General features: G+C 65.4%; 2 protein-coding genes across 2 annotated transcripts; one reads left to right on the forward strand and one right to left on the reverse strand.

Moving 5' to 3' along the window:
* Window positions 1–674: 674 nt before the first annotated feature.
* Window positions 675–1,676, reverse strand: FNDC11 (fibronectin type III domain containing 11). Its single transcript, XM_026502880.4, has one exon. The coding sequence runs from the start codon at window positions 1,674–1,676 to the stop codon at window positions 675–677; it is 1,002 nt and encodes a 333-aa protein (XP_026358665.2).
* A 6,408-nt stretch (window positions 1,677–8,084) lies between these two features.
* SRMS (src-related kinase lacking C-terminal regulatory tyrosine and N-terminal myristylation sites) lies at window positions 8,085–15,564 on the forward strand. Its single transcript, XM_044385606.2, has 8 exons — window positions 8,085–8,446; window positions 12,004–12,125; window positions 12,600–12,763; window positions 13,418–13,556; window positions 13,664–13,822; window positions 14,303–14,484; window positions 14,574–14,730; window positions 14,886–15,564. The coding sequence occupies exons 1-8, from the start codon at window positions 8,085–8,087 to the stop codon at window positions 15,077–15,079; spliced, it is 1,479 nt and encodes a 492-aa protein (XP_044241541.1). The 3' UTR covers window positions 15,080–15,564.
* The last annotated feature ends 829 nt before the right edge of the window (window positions 15,565–16,393 follow it).

The following is a 16,393-nucleotide window of genomic DNA, read 5'->3' on the forward strand; positions in this document are numbered from 1 at the left end:
GCAAGGGGCTGGTCACCCACGTGGGGCGGGGTGGGGCAGGGCATGGTGGCTGGTGGGGAGGGCCGCCGCACCGCACCGTAGCTGTGCACTGGCCTGTGTCTTGGGGAGGCCCTCTGCCAGCCTCCTTGCCCAGGGCCCTCACCCACCTCGACATAAGTGCAGATGAGCTTCAGTTTGTTTTGGGGAGAAGAACCTGTCACTTAAAAAAATGTCCTCTTGGCCTGGGTGGCCGGTGCCCTGACTCTGGTGAAGCTGGGAGCAATGGTATGGGGTGTGACTGCCCCTAATGAGGTTACTGTTCCCCCTTGGGGAACCCTGGCTTAGGACCCAGGAAAAGATAGCCAGGGCCTGTGCCAAGTCGCACGGCTGCTTACCGGGCGGAAGAGGGGAAGGGGGAGATGCGGGAGGGGCTGGCAGGGCAGGGCCCTGTGGAGCAGCTCTCATCATTGCTCGTGGCCGCTGGCTGCCGGGGATCAGCTGTCCTGGAAGGTCCAGCCTGGGGTGCCCCCTGGGAAAGGGGGCAGGAGCCTGGGGGGCCTGGGGCTGGGGGTAGGCCGGGCAGAGTCAGAACAAACACTCACATGGCTGCCGCTGCCTCTAAAACGTAAGTAGGTTTGTTTCTTTACTTGTGTGTGTGTGTTTATAGTCTTTATTCGTGGATAAATATTAGAAAATCATCTCTCAGAAAGTGTGGTCAGGGGCAGGCCCGGCTTGCCTAGCCGACCGGGGGAGGGCCCTTCGGGGGGCCCCGGCCTGGTGTGCAGGGTGAGGCTGTCCCGCCAAGGCTCGTACACCAGCGCGTAGCTCTCCGCTCGCTTGACGGTGAACCTGTAGCAGCGGTTGGGCAGCAGGTCGTGGACGTCGAAGCTGCAGGCGGCCACGGGGATGATGCCGCACTGCGAGCGCTCCTGCTGCGTCCGCGGGTCCAGCAGCTTGAAGCGCAGCTCGAACTGCTCCGGGGCCGCCGGCTGGGTGGTGACGAACCAGCGCAGGCTGGCCCAGTCCTGGTGTGCCACCGACCCCTTCCGGTCGAACAGGACGGGCGTCTTAGTGCTCAAAATGAGCCTGATGTGCGGGATTTTGGTGGCGCCGATGTCGGACACCAGGCGGTGCTTGATGTGCAAGCGCCCGGGGACCATCATGGCCAGGAAGCCGTCCATGACCGCCGACAGCTCGGCCAGCCTCTGCGCCACCAGGCCCCAGCCCGCCAGAAAGGGCCGTGGGTCCGGCGACTGCAGCAGAGCGTCCAGCTCGGCGCGGCCGCGGTCCAGCTGCTCCAGCAGGTCTGCGAGCAGCAGGAGCTGGATCTTGGTCTGGGCGGTGCCCACCTTCTTCATGCGCTGGAACTTCCAGGGGTCGATGAGCTGGAACATGGTGCCGGGCAGCACCAGGGGGTTCTGGTCGCCCAGGGCCAGGTGCTTGGGGAGGATCTCGATGTAGTAGGAACACTTCCTGAGCAGGTCCATGCGGGCGTGGTGGCGCTTCAGCAGGTGGGGGCTCAGGTCCGCGGTCAGGAACTCGCGCAGTGCGGTGCGGCGCTCCGTGTAGGCCCTCCAAGCCGCTGGCTCCAGCAGCTGCTGGTCCTCGGCCTCCTCCGCCTCCTCCTGGTCCAGGAAGGACTGGGGACTGTCCATCTTCACCTCGTCCCGGCCCAGGCCAGTCACCTGGAAGTTCATGTCTGCGAGCAGGGTGGAGGGTGGAGGGTGGGGTGCGAGCTGACACAGTCAGCCGGCCTCTGCCAGCCACCCTGGGGGCTCACTCAGATCAGCGTGTGTCTCGGGGAAGGGGGTGGCTTCCGGCCCACTGCCCTCCATACTGGGCCCTCCGTCCTTCCCCAGGGGGAGCAGCTGGTGGGGAGAGCGCGTCTCTCCGGGAAAAGGCTGCTGGAGGGCCAGGTGGGCAGGCTGCAGACCTGGCTAAAACCGGACACTGAGGGACAACCACTCTGCTGATATCCATTGTGATGACACAGGGACAGAAGGAAGGGCTAAGACAATGGGCTCTAGGGCTAGACGGGCCCGGGCAGGAACCCCAGCCACTGACCAGCTGTGTGGCCTGGCCAAGGCCTCAGGTCCTCGTCTGAATGGGGTGAAGGTGCTCCCTCGGGACTGTTGAGAGGATTTAGTGTGGTCCTGTCTGTGCGGCACCGGACTCTCCCTGGGGGACACCACGTTCCTACGGACCTTCCATGCCTCACTCACTGCCGGTCAGAGCAAAGGGCCAGGGCTCACCCAAAGACAAGGCCAGGTGGCGGCTGGAGCCAGAGAAGGAAGCAGGGTACCCCAGGCCTCAGCTTCTAGATACTGAACCCCACTCTACGCCTTGAGGCCCCTCGGAGTGGTAAGGTCCTGTCACCCCATGTCACGGATGGGGTGCCTGAGGCTAAAACGCTTCGTAGCTTGCTCTCAGTTTAGGGTTTGAGGCCAGCCGTCAACTCCAGGGCCTGACTCCTCTGTGCTACCCCTGCCTCAGCTCCCAGCTCTAGGGGACAGTGGGAGGGGGCTGCTGGGGCAGGCCACAGGCCACAGGGATTGGCCCTGCAAGCTGGGGCTCCTTGCAGAAGGGGCCAGCAAGCTGGCCGCTGTCCCAGGTCCCAGCCTTCCCTAGGACGGAGAGACAGCCCCTGGTGCTGGGCCAGTGGCTCCACTTGGGACATCTCACGTGGTCCCAGCAACCCAAGGGTTGGATGAATTACAAAGAAATCTGACAGGCTGAGTGACCTGCCCAAGGCCACACTGCTAAGTGGCGGTAAGGTTGGGACCCAAGTCTGCTTGCCTCCCCAAAGACCAATGCTTCACCTTCCTGGGGCAGAGAAGCCCGAGCAGGTCCTGGGTACAACAGAGAGGGTATCTGGGATGAGCTGAAGCATGACCCCAGGAATCCCAGCCTAAGTCCTGCTCTGTCCTGTTGGTCTGACTCTGGGTTTAGGGGTGTTTCCTAGTCTCCAGCAGTCTCTGGGCTGGAAAATTGCGGAGGTGCTGGTAGTGAATTCCAGGAAGGGGCTGCTCTGTGCCCTGGCCGGGCTCCCAGACCTACACCCTCCTGGGCCTTCCAGAAGCCCCCAGGTCCACCCCCTCCCCTCCCCAGCAGCCTGTCCGCCTCCCCGGCCCGTGCCCAGCGTCCAGGCGCGCCCACTTGCCCTGCCTCCCGGAGCGGAGAGAGCCAACCGGCTGACTGTGCGCCCAGCGCGCGCCGCCGCGTCCAGCGGGTTGCCATGGGGACCGCGGGCCTCTGTGACGCCCCGCCCAGCCCGGGGTGGGGGCAGGGTGGGGATGTCGCCCAGGGCCCCAGGGTGGGGGGAGACCCCGCTGGGTCGGGCCGCTCCACTTGAATAGCTTCAGGAAGTCCACGCGGGGCGGGAGGTGGGGCGCGCTCTCTGATCTCAAGACCCTCACTGGGACTCAGACTCGAAGGAGCCGCTCGCCCGGTCCCCAGACCCGCCCTCCACCCGGGTCTCAGTTGGACAGAACTGGGCCGAGGCCTCGCTCCCTGCCTGGGGGACTTGGGAACCACCGCGCGTGGCTATTCTGAAAGCCAAGCCCGAAGTAGGGTTCCGCAGAGAGGAGTAGACTGAGGCTTGCCGCGCCTATGCTGGGGGCCCCTGTGAGTCCTGTGGGCATGGGGCTTAGTCCAGGCGTGGAGGGGTGGGTGCAGGGAAGGGGGCTCCTGCTCCACGTCCCAGCCTGTGCTCTGCTCCAGGAACCCATGGGAAGAACTGGGGGGAGAGCAGTGACCTCATGAGTGAACTGGCAGGCGGCTGACACTTGTCACCCCAGGGAACAGAGCCGAGATTGGAGCTGCAGCTTCGGCCAGCAGTGCACCTGCCTGGGCTGAGCCTCCAGATCTGGGTCTGGACACATGGGTCTCCACCGTTCCAGGGAGCCCATCAGAGGAGTTCTCAGCCCCTTCCTTGAGCCCCATCTCTAGCCCCCAGCTGGGATCAGGACCTCTGGGAACTCTCAGCAAGCCTGGGGCCTCCCTGGGCAGTGGTCAGTCTCAGACACCCAAGGCGCTTGTTGGCCCACCTTGGGGAGGGAGGGAGGGATGCCCTGACTATGGGTGTCTCTGCCCCAGGGGGGCAGTGGTGGGCCCTTTCCACGGTAGGGCATCTATCCCTCAGCTGCCCTGCCGGTGTGTTCTTTGCCCAGAGCCTCCCCTGACCCACAACGGCACCCCTCCCATCGGGGTGATCCCACTCCTGGGAGGAGGCTTCCCTGGCGAGGGGCCCATCAGTTCATTCTCAGGTTCAGGCCTGGGTGGGCATGGAGGCCCCAGGAGGTCAGATCTGGGGGAGGGGTTGATGCCATTTCTGCCCTCCTCTCCCTGGTTTGGGCTCTCAGTAAATGTTAGCTGTTGTTATTTGGAAAGGGGGGTGCTGTCTGAGGGTTGAGGGGGAGGCTGGCACTGGAAAGTGGGGAGAGGAGGAAGACAGCCCCCACCCTGAAGCCCACCCACAGAGAGGGACCGAGGGACCCCCACCCCCCACCTCGCTCTTCCGGGCCAGGCACGTCTCGGACCTCTGTCATCTCTTTGGCCCCACCTCCTTTTTTCTATTTGACTTTAAAAAATTAAATTCTTAATTTTGAGAGAATTGTAGATTCACACGCAGTTGTAAGAGCTAACACAAAGATCCCATGATTCTTGCCCTGTCCCAGGGGAAACATCATCTTTCAGAACATCTGGTCACGCAAGGTCACCGGGATAGTGAAGAGTGACACCGTGAGATGCAGGACTGGTGTCTCCCACGGGGACCCCCACGTTGCCTCGTGCAGTGACCCCAACCCCTCTTTCCACCAGCAACCACTACTGTCCTCTCCATCTCTGAAGGCGCTGTGGAAAGGAGCCGCATGGCATACAGCCTTCGGGACCCCCTTGCTAGGCGTATTTCCTTCCGTCGCTGAGCAGCGGTCCCTGGCAGGGCAGACGGCACCAGGCTGCGCTGCCCCTGAGCCTTAGGAGCCGTGAGGGTGGGGAGCCTGGTGGTGGCAAGATCACGGGGGGTGGGGGTGCACCTCTACCACAGACCCCCATAGCGCGTCCTTCAGAAAATGAACCCATGGTGTGCTGCTCTGGGCTGCCCGCCTTGGCCTGAATGCCCCGGAAGCCCCTGCTCATCCCAGCAGAGCTGGTCTGAACCCTCCCTCGGCCCCAGCAGGCTCCATGCTCTTAGAGACGGGAAAATGGAGGCAGAGAGGTCTAGCCCCTTTCCCGAGGTCACATGGCTAGTGAGTCTGACAGCAGGATTAGAACCCTGTCCTGTGACCCCATCCCAAGTTGGGGGTCCTCCCCCTCACTTGCACACCTCCCCAACCCCACCAGCACCGTTCTCTGTGGTTGGGGCCAGTGGAGGACGTGCAGCTAATGGGTGAGTGGCAGTTGGGTCAGGGCCATCCTGGGGGCCCGGATGCTGCTGTGCCGGGTGGGTGAGGTGAGGGAGGAAACAGCGTGCCCTGGAACCTGGAGCTTGGGGGGCAGGCAGCCAGGCCAGCAGGAGCGAGGCAACTCCGACAGCTGCCCACGACAAGACGGACAAGAGTGGCTCTTGCTGCCGGCCACCCGGCCCCGGGGGTGTGTGTGCAAGGAGGGGAGGGGTGGGCGAAGAGAGGTGGTCTGGTGTTTGGGGGCAAGGGGATGGATGAGGGCCCTGGCAGAGACCCAGGGCAGTGAAGGAGTCTCTCTCCCTCTGGGGGACGGGGCCTTCTTCAGCCCCTCTGTCCTGGTCACCTGGAGATGGGCCAGGCATTCGTGGCCGGCCAGGCCCCCACTGCCCAGCACATGTTCCTGCTGGAACCCCCTTGAGGAGCGGTGGACAGAACCTTGTTTCTGCATCTGTAGGATGCCACGGGGGTCTTTGTAGCAGATCCCCCTGCGCCCTGTCCCCCAGTTCACTTGCTGGGCTTTACTTGGGCCGACAGGAGGCCTGGGCACCAGGCGTGGAGGCCAGAGGACCGAGGAGGGTCCCTCCCTGCCTGCCCTGACACCAGATAGAATGTGCTGAGTCCTGCGGCTGGGACTCTGCGGCTCAGAGGGACTGGCAGTGTCCAGGAGGAATCTGTGTCCAGTGCTCTGAGTGCTTGACCCCAAGCATACTCAGCACAAGCAGGACCCTCCCACGGCCTGAGAGGGCCTCCCTGAGGCCAACGGGGTCAGAGGCTCGAAGCATGGTTTCCCAAGGAGAAGCAGTGTAGGAAAAAGGATTTAAGGAAATCGGTGTGCAAAACCCAGACTTGCACGCGAATGGGAGGAGCGTGTCGGGTGGGGCGGCAGCTTCAGGGCCCTTCCAGGCCCTTCCCTAAGTTTGCATTTGTAAGTAGCCTACGTTCTTCTCAGTTACCGCCTTCCCGCAGTATGAGTCGCTGCCCCACAGAGCTGCCCCTTGGGGGGCCCCCTGCCCGCTCCAGGCTATGTGAGCCCCAGAGAGCTGCTCGGTTCCCTGTGCTCCCTGCAGGACGCCAGTGCATGGTGTCCTTGCCACGTCCCAGTTTGCAGATTGGACAGCTGTTCATGCGGACCTGTGCCCCAGGAAGCCCCCAGGGTGTGTGTCAGAGACAAGTGGTCTGCTGCCGCTCTAGGGGCCGGGAGCGGGTGGACGCCTTCTCCATGGTCAAGCAATCGTCACACCTGTTGTCGGCTGGGTGCAAACACAGAACACACACACTCAGGCATCAATCCAGTGTGGGATTTGGAAGGAGGGTCTCACAAAAGGGGTATGGGCTCAATAAAGGGGCTGAGCTGGGGGGAGGCCAGCAGGGGGAGGAGCATTCAGGCTGCCTGAGGCTGGGACCCTACCTACCACAGACCCTGCCCCAGGGCCCCCAGAGTTTGCTCTCACCATCCTGCCCAGAAACAGAGGCCTCCGTGTGCAGGGGGCCTGTCCCTGTCCAGGGAGCTGAGTAAGAGGGGTGGCGCAGCCCCTCCCAGGCTCACCTGCCCCCTTCTGTGCCACGGCACCCCCATTTCCATCCCTGAGGTGGGGGTCAGGTGTCAGAGCCTCCTCCCCGCCACCCTGTGGGGCCTGTGGGGGGGTCTACTGACCCACAGTGGCCCAGAAGGTGTATGGCCCATCCCCCCCCCCCCCCCCCCCCCCCCCCCGCGAAACACCTATGGAGCGCTTCCAGGACTCACTGAGTACCCAGCCGTCACCCCGATGTCCCACTGTGCAGTGTGACAACCGGAGCGCAGAGCGTGGGGAGCTCACCTCCCTTGCCCAGAGTCCCAGGCTGCCCCCAGCCGTCCCAGCCCCCCGCTGCAGAGGCTCTTGGCCAAGCTTGTAAGGCTCTGTGCTGCATACGGTTTCTATGTCGAGAGATTTGGCCAACATTTAAAGAACTTTTCTTTTCTTTCTTCTTTTCTTTTCTTCTCTTTTTAAAGTGATTTTATTTATTTGACACACAGAGAGAGGGAGCACAAGCAGGGGGAGCAGGAGAGGGAGAAGTAGGCTCCCCTCGGAGCAGGACCCCCGGGATCATGACCTGAGCCCCCCAGGCGCCCCAAGAACAGGCGGTTTTCCGCACAAATCCAGCTCCCTTCTAGGCAACCAGTGGCTGGTGCTGCACAGCGGCCATCCCCTTCATGGAACCTCATTTCTCTGAGGCCAAGGCTCAGCTCAAGGGCGGGCGCGCGTTTCACCTGCGCTGACCGTTTGGCCCGCGGCGTCCCGCCGGCGCCCCCACAGCCCCGCCCGAAGCCCCGCCCGAAGCCCGAGGCCCCGCCCCGGAGGCGCGTTCTGGGGCCGCACCTGCCCCCGCCCCAAAGAGCGGCTCTGAGCCGTTGGGGACAAGGCACCCCAGAGGTCGAGCACAGGAGCAGCCGTCGTGTGGCGGGGGCTGCAGGGCCACCTTGCACCCCACTCTGGTCTGAACCCCAGCCCGGGAGGCGGGGGCCGTGGTGGAGCGCGCCTTGTCGGAGGGCCCTCCGGAGTGACCTGCAGCCCCGCACTCTGCGCCGCGGGGGAGGCAGCAGCAAGGCTCGGACCCTCGCCGTCCCACCGGCCCTTCCAGTTTCTGTCGGTCGGAGCCCTAAGTCCTGCCGCTGCGGCCCCTCCCCTGCGGGACCCTGGGCTCGGCGCGGTGACCCCCGGGAGCATGGAGCCCTTCCTCAGGAAGCGGCTGACCTTCTTGTCCTTCTTCTGGGACAAGATCTGGCCGGTGGCCGCGCCGGACGACGGCGTCCCGGGGTTTCCCGACCCTGCGGCCAGCGCTGAGCCGGGGCCCCCGGCCACAGAGCCGTGCGGCGCCCCCGCACCCGCGCAGCTCTTCCGGGCGCTCTACGACTTCACCGCGCGGTGCTCCGCCGAGCTGAGTGTCAGCCGCGGGGACAGGCTGTACGCCCTCAAGGCGGAGGGCGACTACATCTTTGCCCGCAGGCTCTCCGGCCCGCCCAGTACTGGGCTGGTACCCATCACCCACCTGGCCAAGGCCACCCCGGAGACTCTCGCAGACTACCCGTGAGTATCGCCCTGCCCCAGGAGTCAGGAGAAAGGGCAGGATTGAGTCCTCGGATGGCATGTCCAGGATCCATCCTGCTTTCCTTCCTTCCCTCCTTCCCTCCCTCCCTTCTGTGGCCAGGACCCTGCAGGCCTCGCCATGCAGTGGTGAGCAAGCACGCAGAGGTGGGGGCGGAAGCCAGTGACTGTGTCCTGGTACGGTTAAGAGGGAAAGCGGTGACAACTCCAGCAGGAGTGGTCAGGGCCAGTGGCGGATAAGCTGGACAGTGTGTATGCATGCCACTGACCAGGCACCCAGCATGGCGGTCACTTTGGGACATGGTCCAGCCAGCCAGGCCCTTCTGAATCCCTCTCACACAGGGATTCAGCCCTGGCATTGACCACACTCTGGGGTCTCTCATTCCACATTACCTGAGTGGTCATGGCTTGGAGGGCAGGGGCCAGGGTCCTGGGTACAGTTCCAAGAGAGACAGACACGACCCCATCATCCTGGGGCTCCCGCTGAGGACGTAAGTGAGCAGAGAGCCATCCGGATGCTGTGAGGGATGAGGGGGTGAGCACGGGGGATAGAAGGTGATACGCTGAGTCCAAGAGGTGGATTCACCTGCCGCCTCTCTGGTCCATATTCACCCAGAACTCTCCCTGCTGCACTGGGCCAGGTGTGGGGTGGACATGGCCCTGGCCTTTGGAATTGCTCCCAAGGAGGCTTGTTTTGAGAGGGGACGCAGGTGGGTAGAGCTCACCCATTCCCCCCCAGCATGCCCAAGGCCCCTAGGGCCGGGGCAGTCCCCAGGCACTGCAGTCATGGAGGGAGGCAGAGAGTGGAGGCTCTCCCACAGGGCTGGGAGAAGTGACCTCTCAGCCCAGGCTTAGGGTCTGCAGGACAGGGTAGCCTCCTGGCACAGCTGTGTGCTGGCCCCACCTGGCTCTGTCTATGGTGGTGGACGTCATGGGCCTCAACCCTTTGATCCAGACTCTGGTTGTGGCCCTGCCTGTCTTCTCCTGGATGCGTGGGTCAGCCTGGATGTCATGGCCTTGCAATTCCTGATGTTTAGACAGATGTGCCACAGTGATGCCACCCCCTCCCCCAGCCCCAGCATGCATGGAGGTGATGTCTGGGGAGAAAAGGCCAGAAGCTGGCTGGTGAACAGGGCCAGCAAAACCAGGCCCAGATGCCCAGACCTCACCCCGACACTGGCTTCTTGTCCTGTGCCCGGCTGGGCCTGAGCCCCCACATGTCCTCTGCCGACCAGCATTGGGTCTCAACTTCACTCAGGCCACCCCCAGTCTCCTGGGGGCCCCTCGGCACTCCCACAGCCTCCTGGGGGATTTACATGTGGCATGGGAAAGCCCGGGTCCGGTCCCGGGATGGCCCCTTCTGAGGGGACTCTGGGCCCCCGCCCCAGGCCTAGCCTGTTGGAAGCGTGGGAGGGACCAGGCAGACATTCTGGTGGGGAGGGGCCCACAGTCACTCTGCATGTGGAGGACAGGTCCCCTGAGCCTCTCTCAGAGGCCATAGCAGGGGCAGGCCTGGGAGGGTTGGAGCGGGGAGGTGCCAGGAGGAAGCAGTAATGACTGTTTGCCTGGGCCCAGGATGAAAGGGCTGGCCGCACTCACGGTGTCATTAGCCACAGACACCTGGCTGTTGTCCCCAGGGGCAGACTGGCTGGGCAGGGGGAGGACCCTCAACCTCGAGGGTGAGGCTCCCCAGTCTTATCTCAGCCACTGCCCACCTAGGGAGAGACTCCCAGAACATCCCGGGCCCTCGCTCCAGGGGAGGGCTGGGGCTGGGGACACTTCCGCTTCTCTGCTCGCCCACAGCCCTGCTGTCTTGTGAAGGGCCTCCGCGGCTCTTCACGCGGGAGCTCTCCTGGCTGGTGGGCCAGAAGGCAGGGCCTGGCTGTAGGAGGCCCTTGCTGAGGGAGCCTGCAGCCTCAGGGGCCTGGACCTCTTGCTCCTAAATCAGTGTGCTGAAAAATGGGTTCATCAGCTTTCCCTGAGCCTGCTGCCCAACCAAGTCTGGTCTTGGGGACCCACGTCCTCGTGTCCTTGACCCTTCTCTGCCCTGCATGCTTGTCTTTCCTCCCAGTGTTGCTGGGGCCTCTGCCTCTCCGTCTGCCATCGCCTCACTCTTCCCGTCTCCAGCTCTTCCCTCTTGGCAGCCCTTCAGCCCAGCCCAAGGGTTGGCTCTGGCCACATTGGTTCCTAGCCCCCTTCCTGTAGCTCTCCATGGGGTGCGTGGGCCTCTGCGCCAGATGCAGGCCTGTCTCTGTCCCCCTCCGGCCAGGCCCTGGCCTCGCCCCAGGCTCCGGCAGCACCCACCTGCCCAGGCACCACCCATCCACCCAGTCCCCTCTTCCCAGGGCACCCTCTCCTTGTGTCGACTCGCTTTGAGTCATGTTTTGGGTCCTCTAGGATAACTGCTGGTCCTGCACCCCCAGGTAGGGGTCAGAGCCAACCCCCTGGCCCCCAGAACCCCAGGTGTCCCCCCATCAGAGTGGACGAGGGTCATGCTCACAGGGCTGTCCCCCGAGTGGCTGAGGCTCTCCCTTAGGCAGCAGGCCTCCTGCCCCTCAGTCCCCAGAATCTCCAGGAAGCAGGAGGCTCCAGGGTAGGACGCTGACTCAGTTGTGGGGTTCCCCTCTGTGGGCCTTGGGAAGCAGACACAGGTGATGGGGTGGGGCCAGGAGCTTTTCCGCTTTCCTTCCAAGAATGTGGAGCCAGGGAGGTGCACGTGGTGTGACTCAGGTGGACCGTGGCCCAGATGGGATGTCAGTGGGGATGCCCAGCAGGCCCTCACCCCGCCCTGCTCCATGCTCAGGTGTGTGGGCTCCCGGAATGTCGGCATTCTACTCAGACTGAGGAGCGGCCCCTGGGCGCCCCTGCAGCCCAAGTGCTGGGACCGTGCTTGGCTTCAGAGGGAGCCTGTGTGTGCGAAGAGGGCCCGGGGCTTGGGCTGGCCTGCCCTGGGCGGGGCCCCTCCGAGGCAGGTGTGTGACGCTTTGTGCCTCCTCCAGCACCCCTGGACCCCTGCCCAGCCTGGCTCAGCTGCCTCCTCCGGGGCCTTCCTGGCCAAGCTTCTGTCAGCCCCGCCTGTCCACGTCTCGGGGCAGATGGGCCATGCCCGGCCTGGTGGAGCTGGTGGTCCTTCATGCCACCGCTGCAGCCGGGGGCTGCTCCTCAGGGACCCCCGGCTCCTGGTGGACCCCCTCCCCCAGTAGGGGCTCAGCAGTCTTGAGTTTGGCCCGTTAGCCCGGCCGGGGCTGGAAGTCATTCTGTGAGCAGGGCTGGTGGGGGATCTGTGGCCGAGGTGTGTGGACAGTCTCACCTGACTCAGGTCACTGCTGGTGGCAGTGTGAGCTCTGTGTCAGCCCAAGTGGCCCTCCTGTTCCCTCCCTGATGACTCCAGAGGCGGGCGCACTGAGGGCTAGGGGTAGGTGCAGGCCCAGGGCCGGGACCGCTGCACCGGGCTCTGGGGGCCCCCTTGTCCCTGAGAGACAGCGGGAGTCGGGCTCAGGCCTGGGCCTGGTGGTGACCGCCGTGCCTGCCCCCAGCAGCTGGTACTTCAGCGGCATCAGCCGCGCCCAGGCCCAGCAGCTGCTCCTGTCCCCGGCCAACGCGCCGGGCGCCTTCCTCATTCGGCCCAGCGAGAGCAGCCACGGGGACTACTCGCTATCAGGTACCGGACGGCTGCTCGGGCCTCTGTCCCAGCACTGGGGCGGGGCCCGAGTGACCCTGGCCTTGGGGTGGGTGCTCCCCAGGCTTTGCTGGCCCCACGTCAGGCCTGGTCACCTCGTGTCCGCTCGCCGGCTGGTCTGTCCACCTGCAGGCTCACTTCCCCGCTCCCCCGCCTTGATCCTTCGCCCACCACGGCTCACTCCTCCCTCACCCTCGCTTCCCTCATCCGCTCACTCTCGGACTCTCGGACTCATCTATATGCTGAGTGCCCGCCCGGTGCCCGCCCTGGGCCCCTCTCACTGCCCCTCAGCTTGCAGCTGCCCACGCTCCCTCCTTTCCCATGAGGCTCCGAGGCCCGGCCTGAGCCCGGCCCGGAGAAGGTCGTGGTGCTTCTCTGCGCATCTGGTCCGGGTGCTGGGAGGGCCTGGGGCGAGCTGCAGCCGAGACACGGCCTTCCGCTGTGCCCACTCCCCAGTCCGGGCCCAGGCCACCGTTCACCACTACCGTATCTCCACGGCGGCCGACGGTCTCTACCTGCAGAAGGGCCAGCTCTTCCCCAGCCTGCAGGAGCTGCTCGCCTACTACAAAGCCAACTGGAAGCTGATCCGGAACCCGCTGCTGCAGCCCTGTGTGCCCCAGGTGGGCCAGCCCCCGGCCACAGCTCCTGCCCAGTGGCCCAGCACGTGTCCAGCCGTGTGAGCAGGGCAGCAGGCCCAGGCCTGTCCCCGAGCATGGCTGGGGGGGTCTGAAAATGCCCGGGGGCACTGGGTGCCCCGGATCGGCCTCCACACTCCGGCCAGGGCCCTGCCTGGGGTTGGGTTTGCTCTCACGGGTGAGGCGTCTCCATCTCTGGGGACTTCTGGGGCTGGGGTGGGACGAGCCCTGTAGGGTCCCCTCACTCCCAGACCCTGCTCAGCAGAGGGGCGGTGAGGACCGGGGGCAAGCTTGGGGAGGCGTCCAGGGAGGGTGCCCACAGCAGCCGCAGGCCCAGGCGGAAGCTGTGGGAGGGGACGCTCGTCTGGGCTGGAACACCAGCACCCCAGCTCTCAGGGACCAGCCGTCCCGCCGGGGGCAGCAATCCAGTTCCTCCGGTTGCTAATGACAGTGTGGCTGCCGGTAATGACTGCGGGTGGGGTCCACCTCCAGCAAAGCTGCCCGTAGGTCCAGAAGCAAGTGGGGCCAGGCTTCTGGGGTCCGCACCTGGCTCCCCGGCCTGGCGCGCCGGGAGACACCGTCCGCTCTTTCCAGGGAGCAGCAGGCAGAGGCCCGGAGTGCCCTGCGCCCCCACGGAAGCTCCCCCAGCAGGACGAGTGGGAGCGGCCTCGCTCCGAGTTTGCCCTTCGGAGGAAGCTGGGTGAAGGCTACTTCGGGGAGGTGTGGGAAGGCCTGTGGCTGGGCTCCGCGCCAGTGGCGGTCAAGGTCATTAAGTCAGGTGGGTGAGGCCTGCTGGCCCCTGCGCGCCCTGCCCTCTGACCCCCGGAGCCCTGGGGCCGCACCGGGTGGTGTGGGCGGGTCCTGCAGTGGTGCCTTCTCCTGCAGCTTACACGAAGCTCGCAGACCTCAGCAAGGAGATCCAGACGCTGAAGAGCCTGAGGCACGAGCGTCTCATTCGGCTGCATGCCGTGTGCTCCACGGGCCAGCCCGTGTACATCGTCACCGAGCTCATGCGCAAGGGCAATCTGCAGGCCTTCCTGGGGAGTGAGCGGCTGCCCCCTCCCCGCCCCTCCCCCTGGTGGCCGTCCGGGTGACCCAGACTTCCATCCAGGCCATGACCGCCTGGCCCCCTTCTCGGGCCTTTGACGCTACACTGGGCTCGACCCTCTGAGGCCCAGAGGGTTGCGGTGGGCTCTGGCCGGCAGTGGGTTCGGGCCCCCGGCCTGGGCCAGTCCTCTGCCTTGTGGAGGGGCAGTCAGAGCCTCACGGTTCCAGGCTGAGCCAAGGGCAGTGGGGTTGGGCGCACCCAGCCCCTTGCACCTGCCCTGTGTCTGGTCTCCCCTGGGGGCTCAGGCCAGGTTGCCCAGGGGCAGCCTCCCTGAGTGGTCACCGCACAGCATGGTGCCCCCTACAGCCTGGGCCGGTGGCGCTGCTCTCACCCTGTCTTAGGGGTATGGATACTGAGGCACGGAGGGATGGGATGGTGCAGACCCCCGCCCCCTGACCGTCCGCCTTGCCCCACAGCCCCCGAGGGGCGGGCCCTGGGCCTTCCTCTCCTGCTGAGCTTCGCCTGCCAGGTGGCCGAGGGCATGAGCTACCTGGAGGAGCGGCGCATCGTACACCGAGACCTGGCGGCCAGGAACGTGCTCGTGGGCGATGACCTGGCATGCAAGGTGGCTGACTTTGGCCTGGCCCGGCTACTCAAGGTCAGTTGGGGCTGGGACCCCTGGCCCCGCCGTGGCTGGGAGGGGAGGGTGCCACTCCGCCCACCCACCACTGGTCTCCCCCCACCCAGGATGACGTCTACTCCCCAAGCAGTGGCTCCAAGATCCCTGTCAAGTGGACGGCGCCCGAGGCGGCCAGCTACCGCATCTACTCTCCGAAGTCGGACGTCTGGTCCTTCGGTGTTCTCCTCTATGAGGTCTTCACCTATGGCCAGTGTCCCTATGAAGGTGGGCGCAAGGGAGTCTGCGGAGGGAGGCACACCCTGCCCCAGGGGTCCCTGAGCCTGGCAGGGTCTGGCCAGGGGCTGGGTGGTGGTGTCCACCAGGACCCTGGTGCAGAAGCGAGGCAGCCCTGCCCAGCCCCCCTCATTGCTCCTCTGCAGGGCTGAGCAACCATGAGACCCTGCAGCAGGTCACGCGAGGGTACCGGCTGCCGCGCCCGGCCTCCTGCCCTGCGGAGGTCTACACGCTCATGCTGGAGTGCTGGAGGGGCAGCCCCGAGGAGCGGCCGGCCTTCCCTGCGCTGCAGGAGAGGCTGAGTGCGGCCCATAGGCGCCTCACCCCCGCCCACACGTGACCCGGGGCGCCAGACACAGGGCTGGGGCCATGCCTCCCTGCCCGGCGTGTCCCCCCAGGACGGTGCTGGCTGTTGACACATCCAGGGGCGCCGGTGGCCTGGAACTGGCTCTGGCTGTGGGCCTCACACCCTGACACACGTGTGGGGCTGATGTCCTTTGCTCCTGGACCTGGTGTCGCCGGCGAGGGAAGATGGCGGTGTAGCAGTCGGGGTGAAGCCTGAATGTGCTCTGGCCTCGGGGATTTGCTGGACACAGAAGCCCTGAGCCTGGTCCACGGCCCCCTGCCCACACCTACTGCCCCAGGCAGCCCCAACGCCCCCCAGGGTCAAGAGCCAGAGGCAGGGCTCCCCGGTTTTCTGCAAAGTCCCCCCGTGGCCGATGCTGGGCTCCCAGGCAGACCCCGGGGTGGGGCCCGTGCAGCACGTGCTGGGCACACTGGCTGCCTGTGTACAGACCCGTGTGCTCAATAAACACGCGGTGCCCAACTCAGATGCACGCGCAGACCTGCCTCACGCACGGGTCGCGGCCCCCGAAGCCAGAACAGGAGCGGGAGCTAATGGGGTGGTCCACCAGCCGGGTGACCGAGGGAGAGCTGCCCCCCCCCGGGGACCCAGGCCCCCGCCCCTGAAGATGACTGCTGCAGGCGGCAGGAGTGGACAGTCCCCTGCATCTCCCTAAGGCCGCGGCTGAAGTGAGGGAGGGCAGGGCTGGGTCAGGCTGCAGGCAGTTCAGGCTGCGGGCCTTTCCTGGGGGTGGGGCAAAGGTCAGGGCTCAGAGTCCCTGCCTCTGTGGTTCAGGGTCCTGGGTGCTGGTCAGGCAGGGGTGGGGGTGGATGCCACGCTCTTCAGGCAACTGGGTCACAACCAACTCTCTGGGGAGAAGGAAGCAGCCGGCATCCAGGATGTGACCGCTCCCACCAGGGCTGACTTCAGGCCACTGTTGGCGTCACTGAATGAGGAGCCGGCTGGGACAAGCTGGTTCTCACTCACCCCAGCTCCAGGCACCACGAGATGGACCGGAGGGGCAGGGGGCCCGGTAGGTGTGGTGTGGGCTCCGGGTCCTCATGTCCCACCCTCCTGTGACCCCCATGATGGCAGCCATGCCCCCGGAAGGCTTGCAAAGCTGCCCTCTGCCTCTCGTCCCCTGGAGGAAACAGCCCTCTGTGCCGTTTAGGGTCAGCTCGGTACCTGGTGAGGCCAGTCAGCCCCTCCCCACGGATCACAGGCCCTGCTTGCGGGCTGGCACAGGGGGACCTGGGACCCCACAGTGGGCACAGAGTCTGTGCAGGGCTAGAGTGGCGAGAGAGGAGAGGG

This window comes from Ursus arctos, unplaced genomic scaffold (genome assembly GCF_023065955.2).
Source record: "Ursus arctos isolate Adak ecotype North America unplaced genomic scaffold, UrsArc2.0 scaffold_16, whole genome shotgun sequence".
Classification (NCBI taxonomy): Eukaryota; Metazoa; Chordata; class Mammalia; order Carnivora; family Ursidae; genus Ursus; species Ursus arctos.

Bases quoted from the DNA above. Each gene is read 5' to 3' on its own strand.
- SRMS (XM_044385606.2), top strand. From the start codon at position 8,085: ATGGAGCCCTTCCTCAGGAAGCGGCTGACCTTCTTGTCCTTCTTCTGG. The intron at 12,764-13,417 runs GTGGGCCAGCCC...CCCCCACGGAAG, and splicing joins TGCAGCCCTGTGTGCCCCAG to CTCCCCCAGCAGGACGAGTG. The intron at 14,485-14,573 runs GTCAGTTGGGGC...CCCCCCACCCAG, and splicing joins GCCTGGCCCGGCTACTCAAG to GATGACGTCTACTCCCCAAG.
- FNDC11 (XM_026502880.4), bottom strand. From the start codon at position 1,676: ATGAACTTCCAGGTGACTGGCCTGGGCCGGGACGAGGTGAAGATGGAC.